The sequence below is a fragment of the Diabrotica virgifera genome, chromosome 3 (assembly GCF_917563875.1).
Source record: "Diabrotica virgifera virgifera chromosome 3, PGI_DIABVI_V3a".
In the NCBI taxonomy this organism is placed as follows: Eukaryota; Metazoa; Arthropoda; class Insecta; order Coleoptera; family Chrysomelidae; genus Diabrotica; species Diabrotica virgifera.
This window is the reverse complement of record NC_065445.1, coordinates 13,541,820-13,568,531: the sequence shown is the minus strand read 5'-3', so window position 1 is coordinate 13,568,531 and position 26,712 is coordinate 13,541,820. Positions and strand designations below refer to the sequence as shown.

Below are 26,712 nucleotides of genomic sequence, written 5' to 3'. Positions count from 1 at the left end.
TTTTAGAGGCCACAGAGATGTAACCAGAAAAATGGTTCCAATAAGGTTGTTAATTTAATATTATTTTATATTTTATTAAATTGAAAACTTTGACTTGTTTCTAGCAGATGTCGCTAAGACACTAATGCCGTTTCGTTAGTTGCAATTCGAGACAAGTAGGCCAGAATTATTTTAGTTTGCTCACAGATAGCTACATATGCATTATCTGATGATAAACTAACAAGTTTTGAAACCAGTCAGAGTGCTCTCTGAACGAACTGAAATATAAGACGGCTTTGGTTTCGTTTTGCAACGAAATCAAAATTTTTATTTATTTTTATAAAGTCTAACATTCAATTTCAAGATTATGTCGGGTAATCGTTTTTTTTTTTTTCAATATTACCGTTGTTTCTTAATTGTGAATTATGCACGTGTTCATTCGACAGTTAAGACGCTGCACACAACGGCTGGTGCGTCTCTACGGGGAGCGAAAATTAGGAAATCCCCCCCCCCGAACAAGGTCCAAAATTAAAGAAAAAAAATCGTTCAAACACAAAATATATTAGCTGACATGAAACCGAAACCAAAGAAAGACAAATTCAACCCAATAGACACGCTAGTTAAGAAAATTAAGGGAACTTAATGCAAATAAGTTATTATTTATGTCTTTTATGTAATCTGAGTTTATCTTTTTTATGTCTTTTTGTTGGTTTTTCATTGGAAGTTCTCCCCAAGGAAAATATTCCTTCCCAAGTCAAATTTAGAGATCCGCCAATGATACGTACTTATGTAAAAAATTCCCAATAAATACTTGACATTTATTAAAATGTAATAATTTATTTTTAACATGTTTTTTTTAATATTTTACTTTATTTATTCAATTAATTATTACCAATGTGCTAACTAAATACGTCAATCATATAGTGCAACAGAAACGCATCATATAGTGCGACGCGTGGAGGTGCACCGTCTCTGCGCAGTTCATTAAAAGTCGAGTTGACGCGCATTATTAATAATTAAAAACAACCGTCTAGATTGAAATAAAGGCCGATTGCTTCTCAGAGTCTTGAAATTAAATGTTTGAACTTCTTGGAAATTTCAAAAATAATAATTTATATATGAGTTTTCAAGCCTCAAAAATGTGTTTGTCCGAATTTTTTAGATTTTAAATCGCTAATAATTCGAAAACTATCAACTTTTGAGAAAAATGATAACAATTTTTAAAATGACTCAAAAATCTAAAAACGTAAGGGAGACTGGGGCAGAACGGGATACTTAAGAAAGAAAAAATCATAGAAAGAAAACTAAACTGTGTATTAAAAAAAAAACAAAGTCAGACAGGATCACTTGCTATTAAACTTCATATAACTTACTTTATTTATAATCCAAATTACTTAGTTATTTGGTTATAAAGAACTTAACGTATCCGTCCGAAATTCCCATTTTGCCCCGGTTACGGGGCAAAATGGGAATGTATTTTAGTCAGGCTGGCAGAGTTCACAAATATAAGCATCTTCGTCTTCAACCTCAATACCTGCGCAGGAATTATGAGCCCATCCATTGCAGACACTACACACTATTTATCCTTCAGTTGACTGCAAATATAGTATAGTATAGTTGATCCAAAAGATGGCATAACCCAGACATCCTAAGTGAAAGTTATCCTTCAACACCAAATTGTTCTATATGGTCCACACAATGTCCAGAAAAAAGTCACACCATTTTGAGCGTCGGGTTTGGGGGGAGAGGGGGGAGAAATCGGTAAATTCGTAGTTTTTTAAGTTTTTCGCCAATATTTCTAAAACTATGCGGTTTAGCATGAACAACCTTCTATACAAAATTGTTCTACATTGAATTTGAAATAAAAAAGGCCCTATGCATAATCTTTCTAAAATGAATGGTTCCAAAGTTACGGAGGTAGTATAGTATAACTGGTCGAAAAAAAGGCCTAAACCAAACATCCAAAGTAAAAGTTTTCCTCCAACACCAAAATGTTCTATATGGTCCACATATTGTTTAGTAAAAAGTTACACCATTTTGAGCGTCCGGTTTGGGAGGGAGATGGGAGAGAAGCCGGTAAATTAGTAGTTTTTTTACGTTTTTCGTCAATATTTGTAAAACTATGCTTTAGCGTAAACAATATTATATACAAAAATTTTCTACATGAAATTTAAAACAAAATGTTCTATACATAATTGTTATAAAATCAACGGTTCCAGAGTTATGGAGGGTAAAAACTCGAGGTTTTCGATACTTTTTATATTTTTTTGGGTAATATTTATGATATAACTATACCAAAAACCCAGACATCCAAAGTGAAAGTTATCCTCCAACACCAAATTGTTCTATATGGTCCACACAATGTCCAGAAAAAAGTCACACCATTTTGAGCGTCGGGTGTGGGGGGTGAGGGGGGAGAAATCGGTAAATTCGTAGTTTTTTAAGTTTTTCGCCAATATTTCTAAAACTATGCGGTTTAGCATGAACAACCTTCTATACAAAATTGTTCTACATTAAATTTGAAATAAAAAAGGCCCGATGCATATTCTTTCTAAAATGAATGGTTCCAAAGTTACGGAGGTAGTATAGTATAACTGGTCGAAAAAAAGGCCTAACCCAAACATCCAAAGTAAAAGTTTTCCTCCAACACCAAAATGTTCTATATGGTCCACATATTGTTTAGTAAAAAGTTACACCATTTTGAGCGTCCGGTTTGGGAGGGAGATGGGAGAGAAGACGGTAAATTAGTAGTTTTTTTACGTTTTTCGTCAATATTTGTAAAACTATGCTTTAGCGTAAACAATATTATATACAACAATTTTCTACATGAAATTTAAAACAAAATGTTCTATACATAATTGTTATAAAATCAACGGTTCCAGAGTTATGGAGGGTAAAAACTCAAGGTTTTCGATACTTTTTATATTTTTTTGGGCAATATTTATGATATAACTATACCAAAAACCCAGACATCCAAAGTGAAAGTTATCCTCCAACACCAAATTGTTCTATATAGTCCACATAATGTTCAGAAAAAAGTCACACCATTTTGAGCGTCGGGTTTGGGGGGGGGAGAGGGGGGAGAAATCGGTAAATATAAAAAGTATCGAAAACCTCCACTTTTCACCCTCCGTAACTCTGTAACCGTTGATTTTATAATAATTATGTATAGATCCTTTTTTGTTTTAAATTTTATGTAAAACATTTTTCTGTAGAACATTCCTTACGCTAAAGCATAGTTTTAGAAATATTGACGAAAGACTTAAAAAAACTACTAATTTACCGACTTCTCCCCCATCTCCCTCCCAAACCGGACGCTCAAAATGGTGTAACTTTTTACTGAACAATATGTGGATCATATAGAACATTTTGGTGTTGGAGGAAAACTTTTACTTTGGATGTTTGGGTTAGGCCTTTTTTTGGACCAGTTATACTATACTACCTCCGTAACTTTGGAACCATTCATTTTAGAAAGATTATGCATAGGGCCTTTTTTATTTCAAATTTAATGTAGAACAATTTTGTATAGAAGGTTGTTCATGCTAAACCGCATAGTTTTAGAAATATTGACGAAAAACCTAAAAGACTACGAATTTGCAGATTTCTCCCCCCTCTCCCCCCAAACCCGACGGTCAAAATGGTGTGACTTTTTTCTGAACATTATGTGGACCATATAGAACAATTTTGGTGTTGGAGGCTAACTTTCACTTTGGATGTCTGGGTTTGGGTCTGACTATACCATACTAATATAAGTATCAACAGTAGATGTAGCCACAATCTTCATCATCTTTTGATGAGTCAGTGTCCATCTCGTTGTTTTTTCTTTAGTTTTCTTTGATTTTTTTTATTAGTTTCAGTTTTAGTCAGATTCTTCTTACAAAGTTTAAATGCTATAAAGTAGTGGCAATTTAGGAGAGAGGGGCAAGGTGGGATAATATCCCGTCTTGCCCCGACCGCTTTGCCCCAACAGACATCATTTCAAATAAAATTAGTAATTTCTAACGTAAAAGATATAAAACGGTTCACAGCACGCAATATTAAAATTCAGTAACATATATATCATATTTGAATGAAAAACGTGATAAAACTTGCTTACTCACCTTATAGCACTTCTATAAATATCACCAAAGTTTAAAAAAAAAGCAAAAGAAAATGGATTTTACGTCTGTAAAGAAGCACACTACGTGACTAGAAGTTTCTTTCTAATGACTGAAGTGAGTCAACCCACGTTCGTTCGAATGGCTGGCGCTATTGCCGATATTACAACTATAAGTTATGCACACCGATGCATTTCCCGTTCTGCCCCAAGCCTCGTTTTGCCCCGGTCTCCCCTATTTTCCGGATCAAAAAAGGTAATCTGTTGAATTTATTTCAAAAAATTGTTTAAAGAATATCTGCCCAAAAATTGCGCCTGACCCCTTTCTGATTTGTTTAAAGGGGACATTTTTGAATAGGAATGTGCAAAGAAACCGAAACAGAATTTTTTCCATACGGGACCGGCCTTACAACGTGGACCATATAGCGTTTGTAACGTTTTAACCGCGCTATTTGTCACAGACATTCGGACCCGATTGCCGGGTATGGCCGATGAAAACGAGGCAATCAAATTCAATAATAAAATCCGTTTATTCGACTATAAATTAACTGGTAATAATTATCACCATCCTCTGACTCGATTGATTGAGAGATAAATCTGGCTGATTATATGTAGATTGTGCCGATAGTGACGATATTTTATTGTTTTCATTTAGGAAAACTACTCGGAAGTGTTTTAAGTCCTTTTTGGTTTCTCGAAGTTTTTTTTATTTACATACTGTACTTCTACAACTATGGTCATTGATACAGGAACACGAACATAGCTAGTTACCTGTGTTTTTACCTGCCGAAAAGTTGTAGTTAGTATTAATTTAGAATCCATCTAGTATGGACGTCGTATTTATTAGTTTAGAGTTACAATTCTCGCGTATTTGTGTTAAACTATGAATTTAGATTCCATCTAGTGTGAAAGCCGCGTTTATTTAGTTTAGAGTGCCGTATCTCGCTTATTTTATAATCATTTTAAAACAACTTTTGTTTTCTTATCTTTTCTTTCTTTAAGTCTTCTTCTTCTTCTTATGCAATCCACTAATGGATGTTCGCGATCACGTTTGACCATTTTTCTCTATCCCTTGCAGTATGTATTAGGTGTCCTATGTTTTTTAGTCCTGTCCATTGTTTGACATTACGGAGCCATGACATTTTCTTCCTGCCCACTTCCCTTCTTCCTTCCATCTTTCCTTCAATTAAGGTTTGCAGAAACTGGTATCTTTCATTTCTAATTAGGTGCCCCAGGTATGCCGTTTTTCTCTGTTTAATTGTGCACATCAGTTGTCGTTCTGTACCAATTCTTCTCAGGATTTCTTCATTTGTTATTCATGCGGTCCAGGGAACTTTAAGGATTCGTCGATAGATCCACATCTCAAATGCCTCTAGCTTATTCATTGTGTTTATTTTTAAAGTCCATCCTTCCATGCCATATAGGAGCACCGACCATATATAGCATTTTGCGAATCTTAGTCTTAGGTTTAGGTCAAAGTCAGAGTTCGTAAAGACGTTTCTGAATTTCATGAATGCACTTCTGGCTCTTTCTATCAGACATTTAATTTCCATATCCGACATCCAGTCTTCACATAGCCAGGTTCCCAGGTACTTAAACTTTCTTACGCGCTCTACATTTTGGTTGTTATATGCTAGTCCTGCATTTTGATGTTGACATAATTGACGGCTGATTATAAGGAACTTCGTCTTTTTTATGTTGATGCTAAGTCCCATGTTCTCGCTATGCTCTCCAATTTTATTAAGAAGGTTTTGGAGGTCTTCTATATTGTCTGCTAGTAAGACAGAGTCATCCGCATATCGTATATTATTGACCCAGGTACCATTTAGTTTGATGCCGCTTTCGCATTCCTCAAGAGCTTCCTGGAAGATACTTTCTGAATATAGATTGAACAGTAGTGGGGAGAGAATGCATCCCTGTCTTACACCTCTGAGAATTTTTTGAGCTTGCGTTGTTTCATTATCCACCTTGACGACAGCTGTTTGATTCCAGTAAAGAGCCTCTATGCAACGAATGTCTTTTTGATCTATGTCGAGTTGTTTTAGTATATGTACGAGTTTATGATGTTGTACCTTATCGAAGGCTTTTTCATAATCTATAAAGCACCTCATTACATATTTCCTTTGATCGTAGCAGGTCTGAGCTAGCACTTGGGTTGCAACTAGTGCTTCCCTGGTACCCAAGCCTTTTCGAAATCCAAATTGTGAGCAACCAATAAACTTATCGCATTTTGTGGAGATTCTGTAGTGAAGAACTTTGAGGAATATTTTTAAAGAATGGCTCATCAGACTTATCAGTCGGTGCTCTTGACACTTTGTTGCGTTGTTCTTTTTTGGCAAAGGGATAAAGGTAGATGCAAGGTTTCTTTAAGTACCTTGCCCAAATTTTAGGCGTGGGTAGCTTCCATGATAATTTGCCGATATCGTTCTCGATCTTGTGCGGCATGTAATAGTTGATCTGCTGATAAGCCAGTCCATTGACGAAGGTTTCGGAGCCATGAATATTTCTTCCTACCAATTCCTCTTTTTCCGTCGATCTTTCCGTTGAGTATTAAGGGTATGGGTACGTATTTTCGGCTGCAATGCTATTCAAATGGGGATTCATTTTTTTTTCGAATCCTGAGAAAACTAATAAGTATTTTTGAAAAATTTAAACGCAGAATAAAAGATTACGTTATTATCGAGGGCCGAAAGTCTCTGATAACTTCTATAATGTTTATTTTAATAAGTTACAGGGGTGAAAAACTAAGAGAAAATTTAGTGTGATTTTTAATTTTAAATATCTCATTCAAAATAAACTTTTATTCGAAAGGGACTTTCGGCCCTCGGTAATAATTTAGTCTTTCATTCTGCGTTTAAATTTTTCAAAAATATTTATTGGTTTTTTCAGGATTCGAAAAAAATTAACACAATGTCCGTGGTAATATTTTCCAAATCTCTTTGTCTTACAACGCACTCAGTCGAATAGAATATTGTCAGCATATTGTCAGTCAGATAGTGACAATCAGTGACAATTTTAAATATTTGACATGGCATCGGGAATATTTTGATTTGTTGATTAAATAATATTGGTATATAGTGTATTTGATAAATAATTGATTTAAGACGTGAACTTAATAAAAAGGTATTTATTGTGTACTATTTGTGGAAGATCCAAGCAGAGAATATATCAGGATAATATATTCTGTGATCCAAGTATTTTGTTGTTAAAGATGTTCAAAATTGTAAGCGTTCCATAGTAACAATATGTTATTAAAAATCACTGAATACATAGTTAGCGAAAAAATTATCACATTTATTAACTGAATTAATAATTTGCAATTATACAAATAACAGTTATCCAAGAACATTCAAAAGCCATCTCTTTAAGTTAATGATGACATTTTCAAGTAGAATTTAACATTCTAGTAATGTTTACATATCCATACCAGTGTGAATTTTACTACATGTAATTTGCCGTGTAAAGACAGAAAAAGTAGGGATAGCCGTAAAATATTTGCGAATTATGTACCGGCGATGGCCTTAACTGCAGCATCCTGTAACTGCTAGCTCTCATTATATGGCCGAGATATTCAAGTTTTCTCTTGATTGCTTATACTCTTATACTATACAATATTGATTTAGAAAGAAATTTAATACAGAAAATACAAACAAGTAAAAATCCTCCGTTTTCTATATCGCCGAAAACTGTGTCACTAACGCTATAAAAGAAAAACAACTTGAGCTTATATTTTCGTATTTCTGTTAGATCAAGACTACCTAAGGCTCTTCCAAATCGATTGTACAAATAAGAGGCAGTTATATCTAATATTTCGCCTCTCTTTCTCTCCTCTTTCTATTTGATTTCCGCTTTTTCTCTCTCCGATCAGGTCAATTGGTCAAAATTCGATTCCCATCGTTCATACGTGACCTATTTTATACAAAATTCACTTTTATACGATTCATATAAATCCAATATATCAGACTCACGTTCAATTTTTGGCTGAGCTGAATTTAAATGAGCCTGTTTTGTGCGGGAGAAATAGATCGGGTATTGTGGCCTAGACGGTATTTGATTTTGAATCATGGAAACGCGTTGTTCGCAAAAGAATAGGCTGATTTTATGATGTTGTGAAGACGTGTGGCGAAAATTTTAAATATCCTAACAATACAGTTTATCGTCCATTTACACCCAATTACACAAATTTGTACGGCACGACTGTAAGTATTATGAATACAGGGTGTAACAAAAATACAGGTCATAAATGAAATCACCTATTCTGGGACCAAAAATAGTTCGAATGAACCTAACTTACCTTAGTTCAAATATGCACATAAAAAAAGTTACAGCCCTTTGAATTTACAAAATGAAAATCGATTTTTTCCAATATATCGAAAACTATTAGAGATTTTTTATTGATAATGGACATGTGGCCTTTTTATGGCAGGAATATCTTAAAGAAAAATTATAGTGAAATTTGTGTACTCCATAAAAATGTTACGGGGGTTTTGTTCCCTTAAACCCACCCAAACTTTTGTGTACGTTCCAATTAAATTATTATTGTGATACTATTAGTTAAATTCAATATTTTTAAAACTTTTTTGGTTCTTAGTATTTTTTCGACAAGGCAGTTTTTATCGAGTTGTGGCTTCTTTTCTAATATGTTTACATAGAGATTTTATGGTGGTTTTGTTCCTTTAAACCTCCCAAATGGTTGTGTACGTTCCAATTAAACTATTACTGCGATACCATTAGTTAAACACAGTGTTTTTAAAACTTTTTTGCTTCTTTGTATTTTTTCGATAATGCACCTTTTATCGAGATGTGGCTTCTTTTTTAATATGGTTCAAAATAGACCTAAAAATGTAAATCATAAATAAATTTTCCTATTATTATCAAGTCTCCATAATCGTACTTAGCCATATACAAATATATGGTGGATTTGACAAATATGCAAAATATCTCGATAAATACTGACTTTTCGAAAAAGTACTAAGAGGCAAAGAAGTTTTTAAAGCATTTTATTGAACTAATGGTACTACAATAATAATTAAATTGGAACGTACATAAAGGTTTGGGGGGGTTTAAAGGAACAAAACCACCATAAAATTTTTATGGGGTGCCTAAATTTCACTATAATTTTTTCTTAAGATACTACTGCCGGAAGAGTGCCAGATGTTTATTTTCAATAAAAAATCTCCAATAGTTTTCCATATATTGAAAAAAATAGATTTTCATTTTGTAATTTCAAAGGGCTGTAACTTTTTTTATGTGCACATTTGTATTAAGGTAAGTTAGGTTCAATCGAACTATTTTTTTTCCCAGAATATGTAGTTAAATTTATGACCTGTATTTTTGTTACACCCTGTATTATCTATCACTGCGACAGTAGTGATGTTGAAAAAGTAACTATTCGTTACAACGTACTCGTTACTTACGAATACCGAAAGTAACGATTACTATACAGAAAGGCAAATCGTTACTTTGATTACTCTGATTACTTCGTTACTTCATACCAATCGTATTGAGCGGGTAACGATCATCTACTTTGATTACTTTGATTACTCTGATTACTTAGTACCAATCGTATATCAGAGCGAGTAAAGACTATTGTATCTACTTTGATTACTCTGATTACTTCGTACTTCGTGAAAGTCGTTATTATATCGGAATACCTGTACAAAATACCTACCTACTGAGAAATACGATTCTCGATATAATTACCGGTACTCAAATACAAAAAGTAATCATATACCTAGTAATCAAATGATTTTTATCTCTTAAAAAGATTGGTGAAGGTCGTTGTTATATCGGAATATCTATACAGATCTACCTACTGAGAAATTCGATTCTCGATATATAATTACTGGTACTCAAATACAGAAGTAACAAAAGTAATCATAGTAATCAAATCATTTTTATCCGTTAAACAGATCGGTGAAGGTCGTTGTTATATCGGAATACCTATACAAAATACCCACATATTGAGAAATACGATTTTCGATATGATTACCGGTACTCAAATACAAAAGTAACAAAAGTAATCATAGTAATCAAAGTAACGAATACTGTAAATGATTACTTTATACAAAAATAACGATTTTTAACGAATACTCAAAAGTAACTATAATTAACATCACTATGCGACAGTGCAATTCGATCCTATTCGAGTAACAGTGCGATTCGACAAAACTGTCCGAGATCTTCACAGTCGGAAAAGGAGTTAGACAGGGTTGCATACTGTCACCAGCATTATTTAACATATATTCTGAAAACATTTTTAGAGATGTCTTGGACGAATCAGAAGATAGTATTGCAGTAAATGGCCAGCTTATAAACAATACTAGATATGCAGGCGATACAGTATTGCTGGCAGCAATACTGTATAGTCTAACGTCAACTGATATATCTCGAGCTGCTGTGAATATAATAAGATGGGTCATTATGGTCGACAACATCTCTAGATTCAATCTGATAAAGCTTCAGAAGATTTATCACGCAAAGTGTCAAGAAAATGTTGTCAGTTTTAAATGATTGGTCTATGTAGGTCATATATTATATATGTTGTGGCTATCTCTGTTCTCAACATAAGACGAGAACCAAACTTCTAAGTTTGGTTGATTAGAAACACTCTGACTAATACATCTTCGTCGAATTAGTCCATTATGACTCCTAGGTATTTAGCTTCGATTTGCCATCATGGATCAGTCTTGCACTGTTAGCTGTTTTTCTGGGTCATCTCTTCTCTTTTTGATACAAGCGCTTGGATCTTTTCTGGATTTATTGCTATTTTACATTAGATACTCCATTCTTCTATTGCATCGGGTGCTGTCTGTAGATTTCTTACAGCTATATAAAGGTACCTGTGTTTTGCCACGATTGCAGTGTCGTCTGCATAAAGGCAGAGTCGTGTTCCAGGTGTTCCTGGAACGTCTGCTGTATATATCCTATACAGAAGGGATGATAAGACTACCGCCTATAGTACTCCAGCACCTATTTTTGTAATGTTTAACTTACACCTTACTCTCCGGAACAAATAACTCAACATCAATTAGAAACTCAATAAAAATAATCATTCAAAAATCACATTCAAATTCAAAATCAGTCAAAAATTAAACATTGCTTTGCTTGACGACTTTCTCTAGGTGTGTATTTAGCAAGAAGATTTTTGTAACATATCCTTTTAATCCTATAAATAATAATTATTTGTTTATTCGTTAGATTATTAATTGGTTTGAGACTACGTTGGCATGTATCCACTACGTTATCGCACCTCTTGTGCTCCGCGCTCCATGCAACTACCCCAATGGATACGCCATGCGCTTCTCTACATATAACCCGCCACCGATTGGAGCGCTGAGGAAGAGCACCGCTCCGACAGCACGAACGTATCTACTATGTGGAGCAGTTGCAGGGAGCGCGGTGCGCAAGAGGTTCGCGAACATGGTGGATACATGCCTTGATGTAATATGCACCACTCATACTGATAGAGCTGTAAGCACAATAAGGTGTCAATACATATAGCCTTGTAAATTGAAAAGTTGTTATGTTAAAGCACAGTATCGCGTAATACGCGTAATAATTTCATACAATAGATTTTATCTCACTTGTTACTATAGTTTGTTAAATCTTTAGTTATTAATCATCATTCACCATTTATAAATGAACCTTCACTTATAACAACAATAACAATTTTTGCTTCTATACATTAACGGCAAAAGTAATCACTTTTTTAAATATCTATTGAAATTCGTTTAATAATGACTCAATTTAAGTGGTATCAATGGGCCATAAGGCGAAGAAAGTGGGAATCTCCTTTCCAAACCATAATCTATAACCATCAATCTTGTCGCAGACAATGTGACGCCCTTTAAATAATGTTATTTTCTTTGAAAACCAAACTGATAGATTGAAAAAAAAAACGAAAAAGAGGGACTAAAGACTAATGCACGAGCTTGGTCTTGCACTTCTGACAAGAAATAGGCCAGTATATAGGTACTAAAAACTTAAAATTGCTTAAGATTCTTTAATTAAATTTTGTGCAGAAGAATGCTATACAATGTCATTATTTAACCCTTCAGCGAACATCATTGTGAACATGTGAACATGCGAGAGATGCACATTATAGAAAGCGAAACCGGTGGTCTGGGGTAAATAAAAGTGATTGTAAGTCTACTTTTTGTAATCTCAATTATATAAACATTGATATTGTACTCTTGAAACACATGGCAGAATTCAAGATATGGGTTATGGGTTATAACTTAAAATATCTGCTAATGGTGCATTTATAAAATAAAATCCAAGTATTAAATTGTGATATATACTGGAGAGATCCTTGACGTGTGACTTGTTATTTAACAATTTTGATCTTTATTTATATGAATCATCTCCAATATACATCTTTTGTTATAGTTTTGTTCTTTTTCTAAAATTTCAAAACCAAAAGCATGGTTAAGTTCTACAGAATGTTTGGCCAAGGCTGTAGTATTTAATTTATTGGTTTGTACACTATGTTTGTGTGCACCAACCCTTTTATGTAGATATTTATGTAGATTATGTAGATATGTATTGCCCCATGTACTATCATTATCAAAAATCAATCTAATTTCTATACCAATCCAAAACAAAAATATACCTAGCAATAAGAATAGCAATGTCACCAACTCAGACAAATGGTACATATCCCTTATCCTTGTGGTGCTGTTTCCTTTAGTGGAGGATAACGACTACACTGTCAAATATGTCTCTGTCCAATGCGGATCTAAACAAACATGTCGAATCAAGGCAGGTCCATTCTCCGATATTTCTGAGACATGAAATCTGTCGCCTACCGGGACCCTGTTTTCCTTCAATCTTACCCTGGATGATCAGTTGCGCGAGGCGATACTATTCGTTTTTCATTATGTGCCCAGGTGGCTAACTTTTTTAACTACATATCCCTACCATACATTACTGGATTCTCCAAAAAAATGTCGAAAATATTTGCAAAATATGAACGTACATGGTCTAAATCTAAAACATCCGGAAAATAGTTTTCAAAATTTAAATCCAATGCTACTAAAGATCAGCAGTGGGATGTTTATTATAAAGTAAATTGTAAAGAGTGCAATTGAAGATACATTGGAAAAAAACACCAATATCTGCTTAGAAGGGTTGTTGCATACAAAAAGAACAAACTATAACAAAATATGTATATTGGAGATGATTTATATAAAGAAAGACGAAAATTGTAAAAATAACAAGACAAACATAAGGATCGCTTCAATATAAATTATATGTATACCACAATTTAGTACATTGATTTTATTTTATAAATGCACCATATTTTGAGTCAAATATCAAGCTAGCATTGCATCACAAAATGCCAATAAGTGCAGATGTAAATTTAGGGTATAAATATAATGTAATGTATATACAGAGAGAGTCTGTAATTTGGAATAAATTCAATATCTCAAATACTAATTGTTTTTTTGAAAAATGCTCCGAGCCGTCGATTAGTATTTCAAATTGTCATTTTTGACATACAATAATAATGTATACAGGGTGTCCCAGTTTAGAGATATGACGTCATCGTTGATTTTCTTAAATGGCAACACTGTGATTTTAATAGCTATTTTGATAGGGTGTGTAAAGTTATACACAATTGCAAAATATCAAATTTTTATTTTCTACCATTTACAAGATAATAGAAAATAACAAAGTTATGTCTGTAATTTGGAATAAATTCAATAATTAAAATACTAATTGTTTTTTTGAAAAATGCTCAGACCTGTCGATTAGTATTTTTTAAATTGTCATTTTTGACATACAATAATAATGTATACAGGGTGTCCCAATTTAGAGATATGACGTCATCGTTGATTTTCTTAAATGGCAACACTGTCATTTTGATAGCTATTTTGATAGGGTGTGTAAAGTAATACACAACTGCAAAATTTCAAATTTTTATTCCCTACCATTAACAAGATAATAAAAAATAACAAAGTTATAAAAAACAAGTAATCAAATAATAATTGAATTTAATTATTTCAATTAAGCAAATGCCATAACGTTGTCCATTGACAATTTGACAATAATTGAGGGAAACATTATGAGTATTTGTTTAATTGAAATAATTATTAAATTCAATTATTACTTGATTACTTGTTTTTCATCACTTTGTTATTTTTTATTATTTTGTAAATAGTAGGGAAAAAAATTTGGCAGTTGTGTATATCTTTACACACCCTATCAAAATAGCTATCAAAATGAGAGTGTTGCCATTTAAGAAAATCAACCATGACGTCATATCTCTAAACTGGGACACCCTGTATACATTACTATTGTATGTCAAAAATGCCAATTTGAAATACTAATCGACGGGTCTGAACATTTTTCAAAAAAACAATTAGTATTTTAATTATTAAATTTAATCCAAATTACAGACATAACTTAATTATTTTCTATTATCTAGTAAATGGTAGAGAATAAAAATTTAATATTTTGCAGTTGTGTATAACTTTACGCACCCTATCAAAATAGCTATCAAAACGACAGTGTTGCCATTTAAAAAAATCAACGATGACGTCATATCTCTAAATTGGGACACCCTGTATACATTATTATTGTATGTCAAAAAGGACAATATGAAATACTAATCGACGGGTCTGAGCATTTTTCAAAAAAACAATTAGTATTTGAGATATTGAATTTATTCCAAATTACAGACTCTCTCTGTAGAATTATTAATTAAAGTGGCTATTGAAAATGCCAAGTGGCCGAAACGTTTAAGAAATAATAAAGTGTTGTACCTATTTATAACAGACCAACAATATATAATGTATAATGTATATTTTATTTTCTATCTAAAAAATGAAGCTACCTCAGTATCACTGGTCTACGACTACGACCTCCCTGGTTAAAAAAAGAAAAGCCGGAGTTACAGTTTAGACAAGCTGAGAGATTAACGACGTTTTCTAAACCGTTTATTTCACGGGTCGTGATCTTACAACACCGTTCACGTGTTTCGGAATATCGTTTCCCATTCAAAACAAAAGTCACGGGAATCTCTCGATGTTCTCTAACCGTGGAAAAAATAAACTTACATTAATCAGTCTATAGCATCAATTTGCCTATTTTTTAATCCACTCGGTTGAAAAAATATTTGGATTATAGTATGTATTGTTAAATTCCTATTTGACATAAGAAATAAAAGTCTATAGTTATATTTAAATTTCAAATAAAAATAAAGGTTTTATACCTCAATCCAGGAACCCCAGGAACAATACGACTCAAGTAAACAATTAGAGTGATGTTTAAAAAGAAAGTGTTCGTGGAAAGGTGTGAATAACCACCGATACTTCATATTCTAGCAAATAAGATAATAGGTTATTAAATTTGTAAAGAGGGTTAATGTGGAAAGTAAAATTGAAATGGGGAATATTATTTTTTCTTGAAATCCATTAAGATATTTAGAAAAAGGAAAGTTTGTGTTGGTAAATACGGATAATTGAAAGTTGCTTTGGATTGGCTGATTTTTGAATGCTGGAAGTGGTATTTGGAAGGAGGAGAATGAATGAGCAATCAGAGGCAGAATGTTTTGAGGGATCGAGAGGCGAAGTCCAGTCTTCGAGAAGAGTAAAAAAAAAGTGAAACGCCGGGTTGGTTAGTTTTGTCTTTAAAAAAATAAAAAGTAAGATATCGTGGAACGAGTGATAGACCGAGTCGAGATAGTATATAACTCCTTGAGTCTAGAGTATCCCGGTTTAGTGGAAGTGTTTGAAAAAGGTAGAACACGGCATCAGGAGAAGACAGGAACGAGGGCTGTACGAGGCGTAGTTTTCAAAGGAGCAGAGGCATTACTGGAAGACTTGGACGAGTCTTTGGATCGCAACCCAAGCCAATAGGAAACGTGTTTTGTGTGAAGACATTGTCAAATCATCAGTAAAGGTCAGTCTATTTTGTTATGACATGAATGTATGGTTTGTGTATTAAATAACACATTGAAAATTGAGCTACACAATCACTATAAAAATTTCATCAAACCTCAATCAATTTGTTACTGATAAATCATAATAGTTCATTATAAATAAAATAAATTTGGAGACAAAAAGAAATAAGATTCCCATTTTTGTAACTGCTGTATTAAATAAAGATAGAAAGATAAGATATAAGAATTATTAAGCAAATATTGTCATTTAAATAAAATAAAACGATTTTTATAATTTCTAATTGAAATCCGTATGTGTGTATTATTTTACTCTCTTTTATCTATCCCGATTAGGAATCCACTGAGAAATACTTTGAAGCCACGAAAGTAAGTAATTGATATTATAATTTAGCCCTGAGATTGACACTATATTGGTATTTGATCTGTTTGATTAATGAGATAATTATTGATTAATTAATTAAGATAAATTACATATGAGAACATCATTAGATTCAAAAGCACAGATCACAACAGTATGTACGTGCAATAATTATAATTATTCGCTCCGTGCATGACTGAAGCGACACCTAGCGTGGTGGCCTAAAATTTTTGGCGAACACAATTTGACGTTAAACATATGATACACATAATATGACATATTTGACGTTGATGAAATATTTATTTACCATTTTCGATAAAATTTATTGTACAAACAATAAGTTCAAGTGTCAAATAAACGTCAAATTAAAAAGCGGATATTTGGAAGTTCTTTAAAGAAAATTTCAATTTTAAGGGCTTTTCTTCGCTATTTCGTTATAGTTTAGTTGTCGGTGTTAACATTAATTAAGTGTACATCGAAAGCAATTAGGCAGTATGAAATATTAGTACCAAATTTTAACATTAGCTGGGTCTATTGAACTAATAATTTTGTGGTGTGTGTGTAACACAAAATGGAAATCGATGACGATAGGAATATACCACCTGATCGGGGAAGGAAAGAAAGTCAGTATAAAAATATAAATATAATATATAAATAATAAAACTCAAAACGGCAATAATAAAGTAAGCGAAATATCTATTGAAAAAAATTATTATTCAATCATTATTTGCCAAAGTTGTGATCACAGACAGACAGACAGACAGACGGACGGACAGAAGGAAGTGGATAATTCAAAGTTTTCACATTTTTCAAAATTGGGTGAAAACAATAACTTTGATTCATACCATGTTTTCTCGCATACAATACTGAGTTATCTTTGTTATGTTCTTTAGTTACTAACTTTATAAGTATTGGTGTCATTGTAATAAAAAATACTTATGTTCAAAATATTTTACTTATACGTGGATAGACACTTGCCAAACAGCGTAGTCAAAATTTTCTTTTTAATCGATTTTTTGCTCGCAAGTGTAGAATATACATGGTATATAATATACATTTATAGACCACCCTATATTATAGTTTACAATTTGCATCTATACTACCATTACACCCTTTTAGTTAACCCTATTTTCTTCGACACTCAGACTTCTTGCCGACTTAATATTCCTTCCGCAAAATGTATTCATATTCCGAGAGACTCGCATAAACCCATTACAGGAAGAAAACTAAAGGAGAGGAAAGTGAGAAACACCCATTCTTTAGTCTCGAACGCCAAGGCCGTAAATTCGGATCCAGCATTGTCGCTTGTTTATTTCCAGTTAGAATAAACAGGAAATACACCAGTAGAACAAATTGTTTTCCTTATATAGAGTATTAAGTAATATGAATCGTATTTGTCATATGTAAGACGGTTGTACGTTATGTTGAAACAATATGAATAGGTTGACTGTGATAGTTATTTATTTTAGGAAATCTACGACTGAGCGAAACTTGTGTTATGTAGCTGCAGTGTAGAAACAGATGTATCTATGCATACAAGATAAGACCCGCGTGTCCTACTTATTTTGGCATTCATGATTAAGATTACAAGCTACAAATATTTCTGCTTTATAAATAGTATAACCGATACTCAGATAAGGTAGCATGATTATTCGATAATTCTTGTCATAATTCTGAATCAAAATTTCGTCATTGATCAGAATTTGACTCTAAAGAAACTCCATGTCTTCATACGACGCGACGTGTGTTATAAATACTTCTGCTACTGAGGTCGCTTCTTAGGAAGGAGTGCAATTTCGGTAATTTTGAAAAATAATCCATTGCGACCATTAAGTACTTCTTTCCTCCCTCTAACATCGGAAGTGGACAGAGAATATCCTCTGCAGATCGTTGAAAAGGCTCTCCGGATTGTGTCATTTTGCTTGTTCTAGAATATATTCTATTGTTAGATAAATCGCATTTCTTACACCAATCTTGTACATCGACACCCCCCATCGAACAAAGTTTTAACTCAAGTTACATCTATCTTCAGATTTCAAGACAGGCGAATTCAGCAAAAAAATGCGCACACGTCAATATAAACGACATAGTTTAATTCTCAATAGTTTGGCTAATACTCCATTGAAAAAAGTTGTATTTTAACTTACGTGTGCCTTTTAGCGTGAAAAAGGCAGTATGTTAACTCTACATACTGGATACTCCGTATGTTAAATATTTACTTTCTTTATACTTGACGATTAACAAGGTTGTTAAATGAGTTACAACTTTGTTGCACGTATGTTTAATTTATTAAGTATTTAAACATATGATGTATCTCATAAGTCAATTTATCGAAATGAAAATAAAAAAAGGATTTAAAGAATTTTTTCCATTTTGATAGTTGCGGTGGACAAAATAAATATATAATAGTTTTTGCTACATACTTCTACATAGTGAAACAGTGTAATATTAACATTACACATATATTTTTCGAAATAGCACATTCACAAAACGAGGGTGATTCAATGCATGCCCTTATAGAAAAATGGAAAAAACATTAAGTCGTATATGCTCCAGACCAGACCAATGGATAACCATGATACGATATGCCAAAGCATCAGGCAAGCCTAAATCCGTAACTGAATTAAATCAGAACCAAATTCTAAATTTTAACCTATTTAAGGACACACATGTTAATTTTGAAGTAGATATTAATAGTAAAAGACTAAAGTAATCAAGTAAAATGGTCTAGAATTAAATATTTACAGATACGCAATAAAAATGCGGAAAGTTTGAGATATTTTATACCATGATTTTTTCATAGTGATAGAATATTATTGTTATTGTAAAATTTATAATTTCCAATTAAAGTTGTGAAAACTGTTAGTTGACATTTTGTTTAAATATCCCTTAAAAACTCATTTTCTCCCAGCTATACTGCAAATAACTCAAAACATACAACCTTTTAATAGTTAAACGGGAAAAATAATTAACACAGAGAGTGTAAAATGGTTGTTAGGCGACATACAACCTTTTTCTACGAATACTCATGTTTAGTCTCAATCAAACTCAAGATTTTCAATAGTTATTAAAATTACAAAACATACATCTTACAGTAATCCCTTATTATGATATAAATATCATATCACATTAGTGTAAAAGAGTCTAATCATTTCGCTACAAATTTTTAAAAAGTCACGTTTTCGTTTTTTGCCTCCCCTGTAAAATCGCTAAAACTGAGTTACAACCTTGTTCGATGGGGGTGTCGACATATCGTTGACAATTTATCCAGTAAAATCTGTCTTGAGTTCTGGCAATTGTTCTTTTGACTCCAAATTTTCTTTCAGAAAGGCTGCTGTAAAGTTCTTGCAACACATTTTTAATGTGTCAATTTGGCCGTACCAATTGTTGAACTATACGTAATTCATTGGGACTTTCCCACTTCAGACATAAATGACAAAACAGACCATTAGAAAGATACAGATATTCCTATTGAGCCCAGTAAGTACGTCTTTGTAGTTCCTCTATATTTGGTTTTTTCCTGCCAAATAAGTCTTACTCCATTTTGAGGCCATTTTCTTTCATTTGACTATTTTTAAGCCTTTCCAGGGAAGTCTGAGCATTATCTTCTTTCTGTTTAACTATGGTCATTTGGAGACTTACTTCTTCGGTTACATTATTTTCTTCTTCAAGCTGACACTGGCTTTGAATCTGTAACTCATCTTGCAAAGTTGATATCTGTTCTCTTAACTTTTTTATTTAATTTTTATTAATCACTAACTGCTTCAATAAATGAACAACAACAAAATTACAGAGTATCTTTTTCCTTTTTGCGATCAATTGTGGGAGGTCCATTTCTTAAGGCTGTATGACACTATGCATTTTCTTGTATCATTTCTAATATCGTTTCTGATATGTCAAAAAAATGTATAGTGTCATACACAGATACAAGAAACGATATCAGAAACGACACAAGAATTTGTGTCAGGCACAGATTCTTGTGCAATAACTGCGCCAATTTCTGCGCAAAGAGCAAAAACGTAAAACCTGCTGGTAAAACTTCTAAATCTCATAATGGCGGCTGAAAATGAGATCATATGATTTATGTCTTGATAAATTTATTTGTGTTTTGTAGGTATTATTTATAAATATTTTATTGATACTTAATATACCGTTTGGTACGGACTACTGTTCTACTAATAACCATATATTTAGAATAACTTTGGGTTTCATATTGCATAATTTTTTAATAGAGGAAAATACAATAGTTCCAATTTGGATCAAACTGAAGATAATTATAATGCAAATATTTTAGCACAAATATCAAAACAAAATAAAAAACACAAATAATCAACAGTCAACGTAAAAATTCTAGTTATTATAACATTAAAATATTTGTTTTTAAAAGTTTATAAATTTTATAAAATCCTTTTTATAAAATCAGCTGTAGACGCAGTACTACCATACCAATGTAAGGTGACAGGGTGACAAATAAAATTTCGACCAATCACGTGCCGAATTTCATACAGTTTTCGATACAAGAACTTGCATAGTGTCATACAGGGCACAAATGTACATACAAGAAATGATACAAGAAAATGTATACAAGAAACGATATCAGAAACGATATTAGAAATGATACAAGAAAATGCATAGTGTCATACAGCCTTTAGAGTTACATCCGTAACATCTGGTATGTTACGAGCTTCTGGATGTTGATCAAGGCGACCTTCTGGCCTCATTCTTCTTTCTATTTTACAATTGTCTGACTTCTGCAACTAAAACATCTTCTGTTTTCATTGTTAGATTTTTGTTGAAGATTTTGCAGTAGGCAAAATTGAAGATAAAATAGTTTGTAGATTTATTACAGGCATTATATTATAATACCTGTATACCAATTTGTTCCATAAAATCTTCCAAGTGTTTGACGGTCCGCCAAATATGCAATAAATAATCTTTTAATATCAATAGTTGAAAGACGGATAAGTTTGTACACACTTGAATGAATAAGGGAAATGAAAATGTAGTATGTCAAAGTGTGTAAATAATTTATTTCTTTAGCTGAGCGCTTTCGACATAAACGTCATCATCGGAGCTAATGGTCAAATATTAAAAAAGTACCGCCACATAGAGGTGTAATCATGTGCATCTTATGAATGTAAATGTGATTTTTTGATTGTAAATGCTAACTTCTTTGTCCTCCGTACAACACCAAACGGTAAAAAACAGAAAAAACGGCCACATACACGTTGCACAAAAACATAAAAACTTTTTTCATGATATGGGTGTAGGTATCACCCATCCATTCTTGGCCTAGTAGTAAAGACATTACTAGGTCTTATTACTTATTTACTTTTTAGGTTAGTTAGCTGTCTTTACTAGGCCAAGAATGGATGGGTGATGCCTACACCCATATCATGAAAAAAGTTTTTACGTTTTTGTGCAACGTGTATGTGGCCGTTTGTTCTGTTTTTTACCGTTTGGTGTTGTACGGAGGACAAAGAAGTTAGCATTTACAATCAAAAAATCACATGCACATTCATAAGATGCACATGATTACACCTCTATGTGGCGGTACTTTTTTAATATTTGACCATTAGCTCCGATGATCACGTTTATGTTTAGCGCTCAGCTAAAGAAATAAATTATTTCCACACTTTGACATACTACATTTTCATTTCCCTTACTTTTAATATCAGCTTCAAATTCTTGCAGGCTTTGGTTATGTTTTAGATATCAAACTTTCAGCTGATTTTGAAAAACCTGCTTTAGATGCTGCTGCTATACGTTGTTGCTATATCTTGTCTTCAAAAATTGAACGAGAAAGGTATAACTGGGTAAATCCTAGGGAAGAAATTACAAGCCGGTTATTGCCTGTCCTCGAAAGGACACTACCGAACAAGCTGCTGAAGTGTTTCGTGCTATTTGACCATCGAATGTGCTTGGTTTTAAAGTTTGCTAGCTCTAATTGTTTCTGGTTCAATTATGGAAGATGATGAGGTTGTTTGTTCAGATTGGCCATTAGTTACTGAAACAGTATTAGCTACAGAAGCTTGGGTACTAGTTTTTGGGTACCAAATTAGATTTGAGATCTTTTTGTTGTTGATTTTATTTATTAAATAAATTGATGATTTCTACCTCTACTTTTTACTCCACTTCTTCTCATCTTCCTCTTCTGTCCTAGGCTACTTATACATTTCTTTCCCTTCTTGTCTATGCTTCTCTTCCCCTTATTGTCTACCATTCTCTTTCACGTCTTCTTTTTCTTCTCTACGCTTTTCCTCATGAATTCTCATAAAAAAACATCAAATTCTGTAGATCTCGTATTAACCACTAACAACTACTTAATATATTTTTTCTACGACCGTTTAATAACATGCTCATTATTCACTATTTTTGAATAGATAATAACACCCCTTACTTTACCCGTGAGTAATAGTTCATTACTCACGGATCATTACTCACGGGCTGAAGTTAGGTTCAAGTGGCTAATGTCCCTTTAAATATTAGTCATACAAAATACATACAAATTATAGTTATTTATGATATAAATGTTAAAAGTACACGTTTAAGGCACGCATGTGCAAGTTTGCAGAATGAGCCAAGCGAGTTCTGCAATTCACATGATTGCCTTAAAAATGTACTTTTTAACACGCATATCATACACTATTTTTTCTACAAACGTAATTACAGGACGATATATCTACAAAAACTTTTACTTGAACTTGACTGACATTCCATTTTTATATTTTTTTGGAGTGCCATAAAATGGCGGAGTTCCATTAGGAACTGCAGTGCCATAAAATTTTTAAAGCACTAGTGCCTTAAAGGAGCATTTTTAACGCTCGTATGGAGTGCTAAAAATTGCATTTTTAACACGGTTGTAGGAAAAATTACTTAAACTTATTTATTTAACACAATAATTATTGTAATTTTTATCAATAATTAACTTTGAAAAATTTTTAAAGGATTTTTAACTGTAACAATGGGTCAGTATATTTTTACTTTTATACCTTGTTTACTATTATGAATTTTCACGTTTACCATTTTCAATGACAGTGACATTAGCGTATTTGCTGTGTTTAGCGGAATTTAAAACTTATATTGTCTTTATTTTATAAAGTTATATTGTGTTATCTATGTATTTTCAATATATTATAACTTATTATATATAGTTATATTATTATATTATATAGTTAAATATAAATGTACATTATAACTTTTTAAAATATGTTTAAAATGAATATAACTTGAATTGACTAGTTCTTGTTGTGTTTTTTACAATACATAATTAAGACCGCATTGCTAAGAGCAATCAACCATACACTATTAATTGGTAAACAAAATTTATTTTTGTAAATTATAATTTTAATTTCGAGTAGTTGATAATTAAATTTTTTACTAATTAAAATAAAAAATGTCGTAGAAAAAGTATAGTATTCTACTTGCATGTAATGGCTACGGCTCGTGGCGCAAACTTCATCATCGTGAGTAATAGCCGTCATTACATGTTCGTTGAATAATATAGGTATATACTAATAATTATCCCTGTAGAATTTTAATACTCTATTTTTTACTTAACTTACGTACATACTTTGTGACTTGTGTACTGTTCTATACATATTATACTTAATTCTTCTATTTTTGTAATTACATATTTACATTTTTTAATGACTATATAGCGCTGGCAACATGGTCTACCCTTTTATGGCCTTAGGATGGCAGACAATACTAGAATGTTTATTCGCAAATGATCTATTATTCTTCTTCGGGATGACGTATCGCGTTCAAAGTTCATTAATCACGTTCAATGGATCGTTCTTGCCATTAATTTTTCTCTCTAATTGTTGTCCGTATTTATTCATGCAGTTTCTTGACTTTTCTATCCAAGACGTAGCACCGTTGGAATGAGAAGGGTTTCGATATTTGTTTCAATATTATTATTCCATCAAGATTTAAGGGGAAGGGCGCAAAATGTCGCCTATCAAAATTTTCAATGTGTTTTAAATGTATTCATTTTTTTCGAATGCTGATAAAACTAATAAGCATTTTTGAAAAATTTAAACGCAGAATGGACTATTACGTTATTAACGAGGGCCAAAAGTCCATTAAAATAAATAAAAAGTTTCTTTTCAATGAAATATTTGCAATTAAAAATCACAATAAATTTTCTCTTTAATTTTCACCCCTGTAACTTATTAAAATAAACATTATAGAAGTTTTCAGGGACTTTCGGCCCTCAGTAGTAATCTTTCAGTTTGCGTTTAAATTTTTCAAAAATGCTTATTAGTTTTCTCAGGATTCGAAAAAAATTAATACATTTAAAACACATTGTACCTATTGACAGGCGACATTTACTTAAATTAAAATATTTCGATAACGCATAATTAAATGGGTATGTAGGTATTTTAATTTCGAACAAATTTCAAGCATGGACTTTGAAAATAGGTCCCCAAAGCGCTCGAGTGACTGCACATTTAGCATACTTTCCTCCCCTACTATCATTTACGTGGCCCTCGATTATTTTATTCACTGCACTGTCACCAAACAATACTACTGCCAAAGATACTTTTGATCTCAAAAATTAGGTACTCAAAAATCGCCTGTATCAGCGAAAAGTCGGTATTGCCATATTGGCTGATCGATGTGATCCCCTATTGCTTTTCACGATTTTTATTGTAAAAAAATACTTAATCGTTTTCGTTAAAATACGTTTTCATCGGAAATTTTTTAAATGCAAATTATATACTGCTTATACAGGGTCTTATACAGGGTCGCATAAAAGGTACTGCTTTTCAAATTTATTTAATTATTAAATAAATACGTCATCTTGTTCCATATTTTCTTCCACAATATTCAAAGTAACGAAAATATAGTTCAAAGACACTTCAAATGAAGTAAAAAACGGAAGTAAAAGGTGGACTAAAAAAAATACTTAAAAGAGTTTTTTGGAGCATTACACGATGTCAAATTTACAAATTTAATTAAATTAAAGAAATAGATCATCTTGTTCCAAATCTTCTTCTACAATATTAAAAAAAAAATGAAAATATAGTCCAAAGACACTTCCACCGAAGTAAAAAACGGAGTTAAAGGGTGAATTTTATATCCTTCATAAAAATTTCAACCTGTGGATATAAAAAATACTCTAAAGCCCCTCGTACGCGCCTTCACCATTACAAAAATTTATGTATTACACACGGAACATAGTGATTAAATCATTTACGCGGTGCTCGATTATTTATAGAGATATTTTGTAGCCGGGGCATATGTTACATGTAAATTTCGGACTTAAAGTACCTTTTCGGACCACATGGGAACTCTATCTTCGCTCGTAAGCACACATGTTGATTTAGAGACGTAAAAAATGACTAAGATACCATTAGATGAGAATTTTCAAATAATTAAGTGCTTCGTATTAGTCTCTAATTGAAAATGGCTGACACATTGATGGGGATCTTTTTTAATTTAATTGGCGTTCGGATACAGCGATGTTGGTTTTGAGGTATTTTGGTAATTTGAAAAATAGGGTCATTGCAGCCTTTCACGTAGCTTAAGTGGTCTTTACAGAGATATTTATCATGAATACAGTTAATTTGGTCTTCTTTTACCTCCTACAAGCTTTACTCACACATTTTTATAGTTTTGTCGAATATCGGCTTTAGAGTTCTGTTTAAAGTTTTTGCCTAGAAATAGTCTTTTCTTATAGTTGTTTTCTATATGCAAGCTCTTCACATCTCATAAATTAAATGTATGGTCTGTTGTATTGGAATGGTGTCCCTCTACACAAGAATATTTTCTTTGTTTTGCAATCAATTTTTTGTTGCGTTATTGACTTTCGAATTCTAGATATGAAAGTTGGTAAATGAGATGACCCTAATTTGGAAGCGGTGTCTGGTCTTTATTTAATTATTAAGTTGATAACAGATAAAGAATATTTCAGGAACATGGGTTGACCAAACACATATCATTTTATGCATATTTTTATGTATCCTAGTTGTACTGTTTTTATTAATAAACAAATAAATAGTAACTATATACATAAATAATTCACTTACCATTTGATGCCATGTTGTACAAACTCTGATGCTGTCCCTTTTTTCTGTAAATTTTGATAACGAAGAACGACAACAAGCACACCAAAAATATCGCCACGGTAAGGCCAATGTAGAGGAGGATATCGTTCTGGGTGTTTTGCATATTTGCTGAAACAAAAATATGGTATTAATCCAAAAGACATTTTCAATATATTGGTCAGTAGATAACAGTGATGGGTACAAAATTGTAGTCCTTATTAAAACTCTGTTCTTTTTGTTTACATACGAACAAAGGGGCACTATAGCGAGAAATAAAACATAGATATGCAAATCTAGCAGATCTAGCAAAAGACGT

General features: G+C 32.4%; 1 protein-coding gene across 2 annotated transcripts in view; it reads right to left on the bottom strand.

Annotated features, from left to right (window-relative positions):
• Positions 1 to 26,712, bottom strand: part of LOC114349398 (netrin receptor UNC5C) — a 1,236,422-nt gene that overhangs the window by 19,063 nt on the left and 1,190,647 nt on the right. For both annotated transcript variants that reach the window (XM_028299758.2, XM_028299766.2), the window contains one exon: positions 26,379 to 26,525. In XM_028299758.2, coding sequence (XP_028155559.2) covers positions 26,379 to 26,525 — 147 coding nt within the window. The remainder of the gene's footprint in view (positions 1 to 26,378; positions 26,526 to 26,712) is intronic.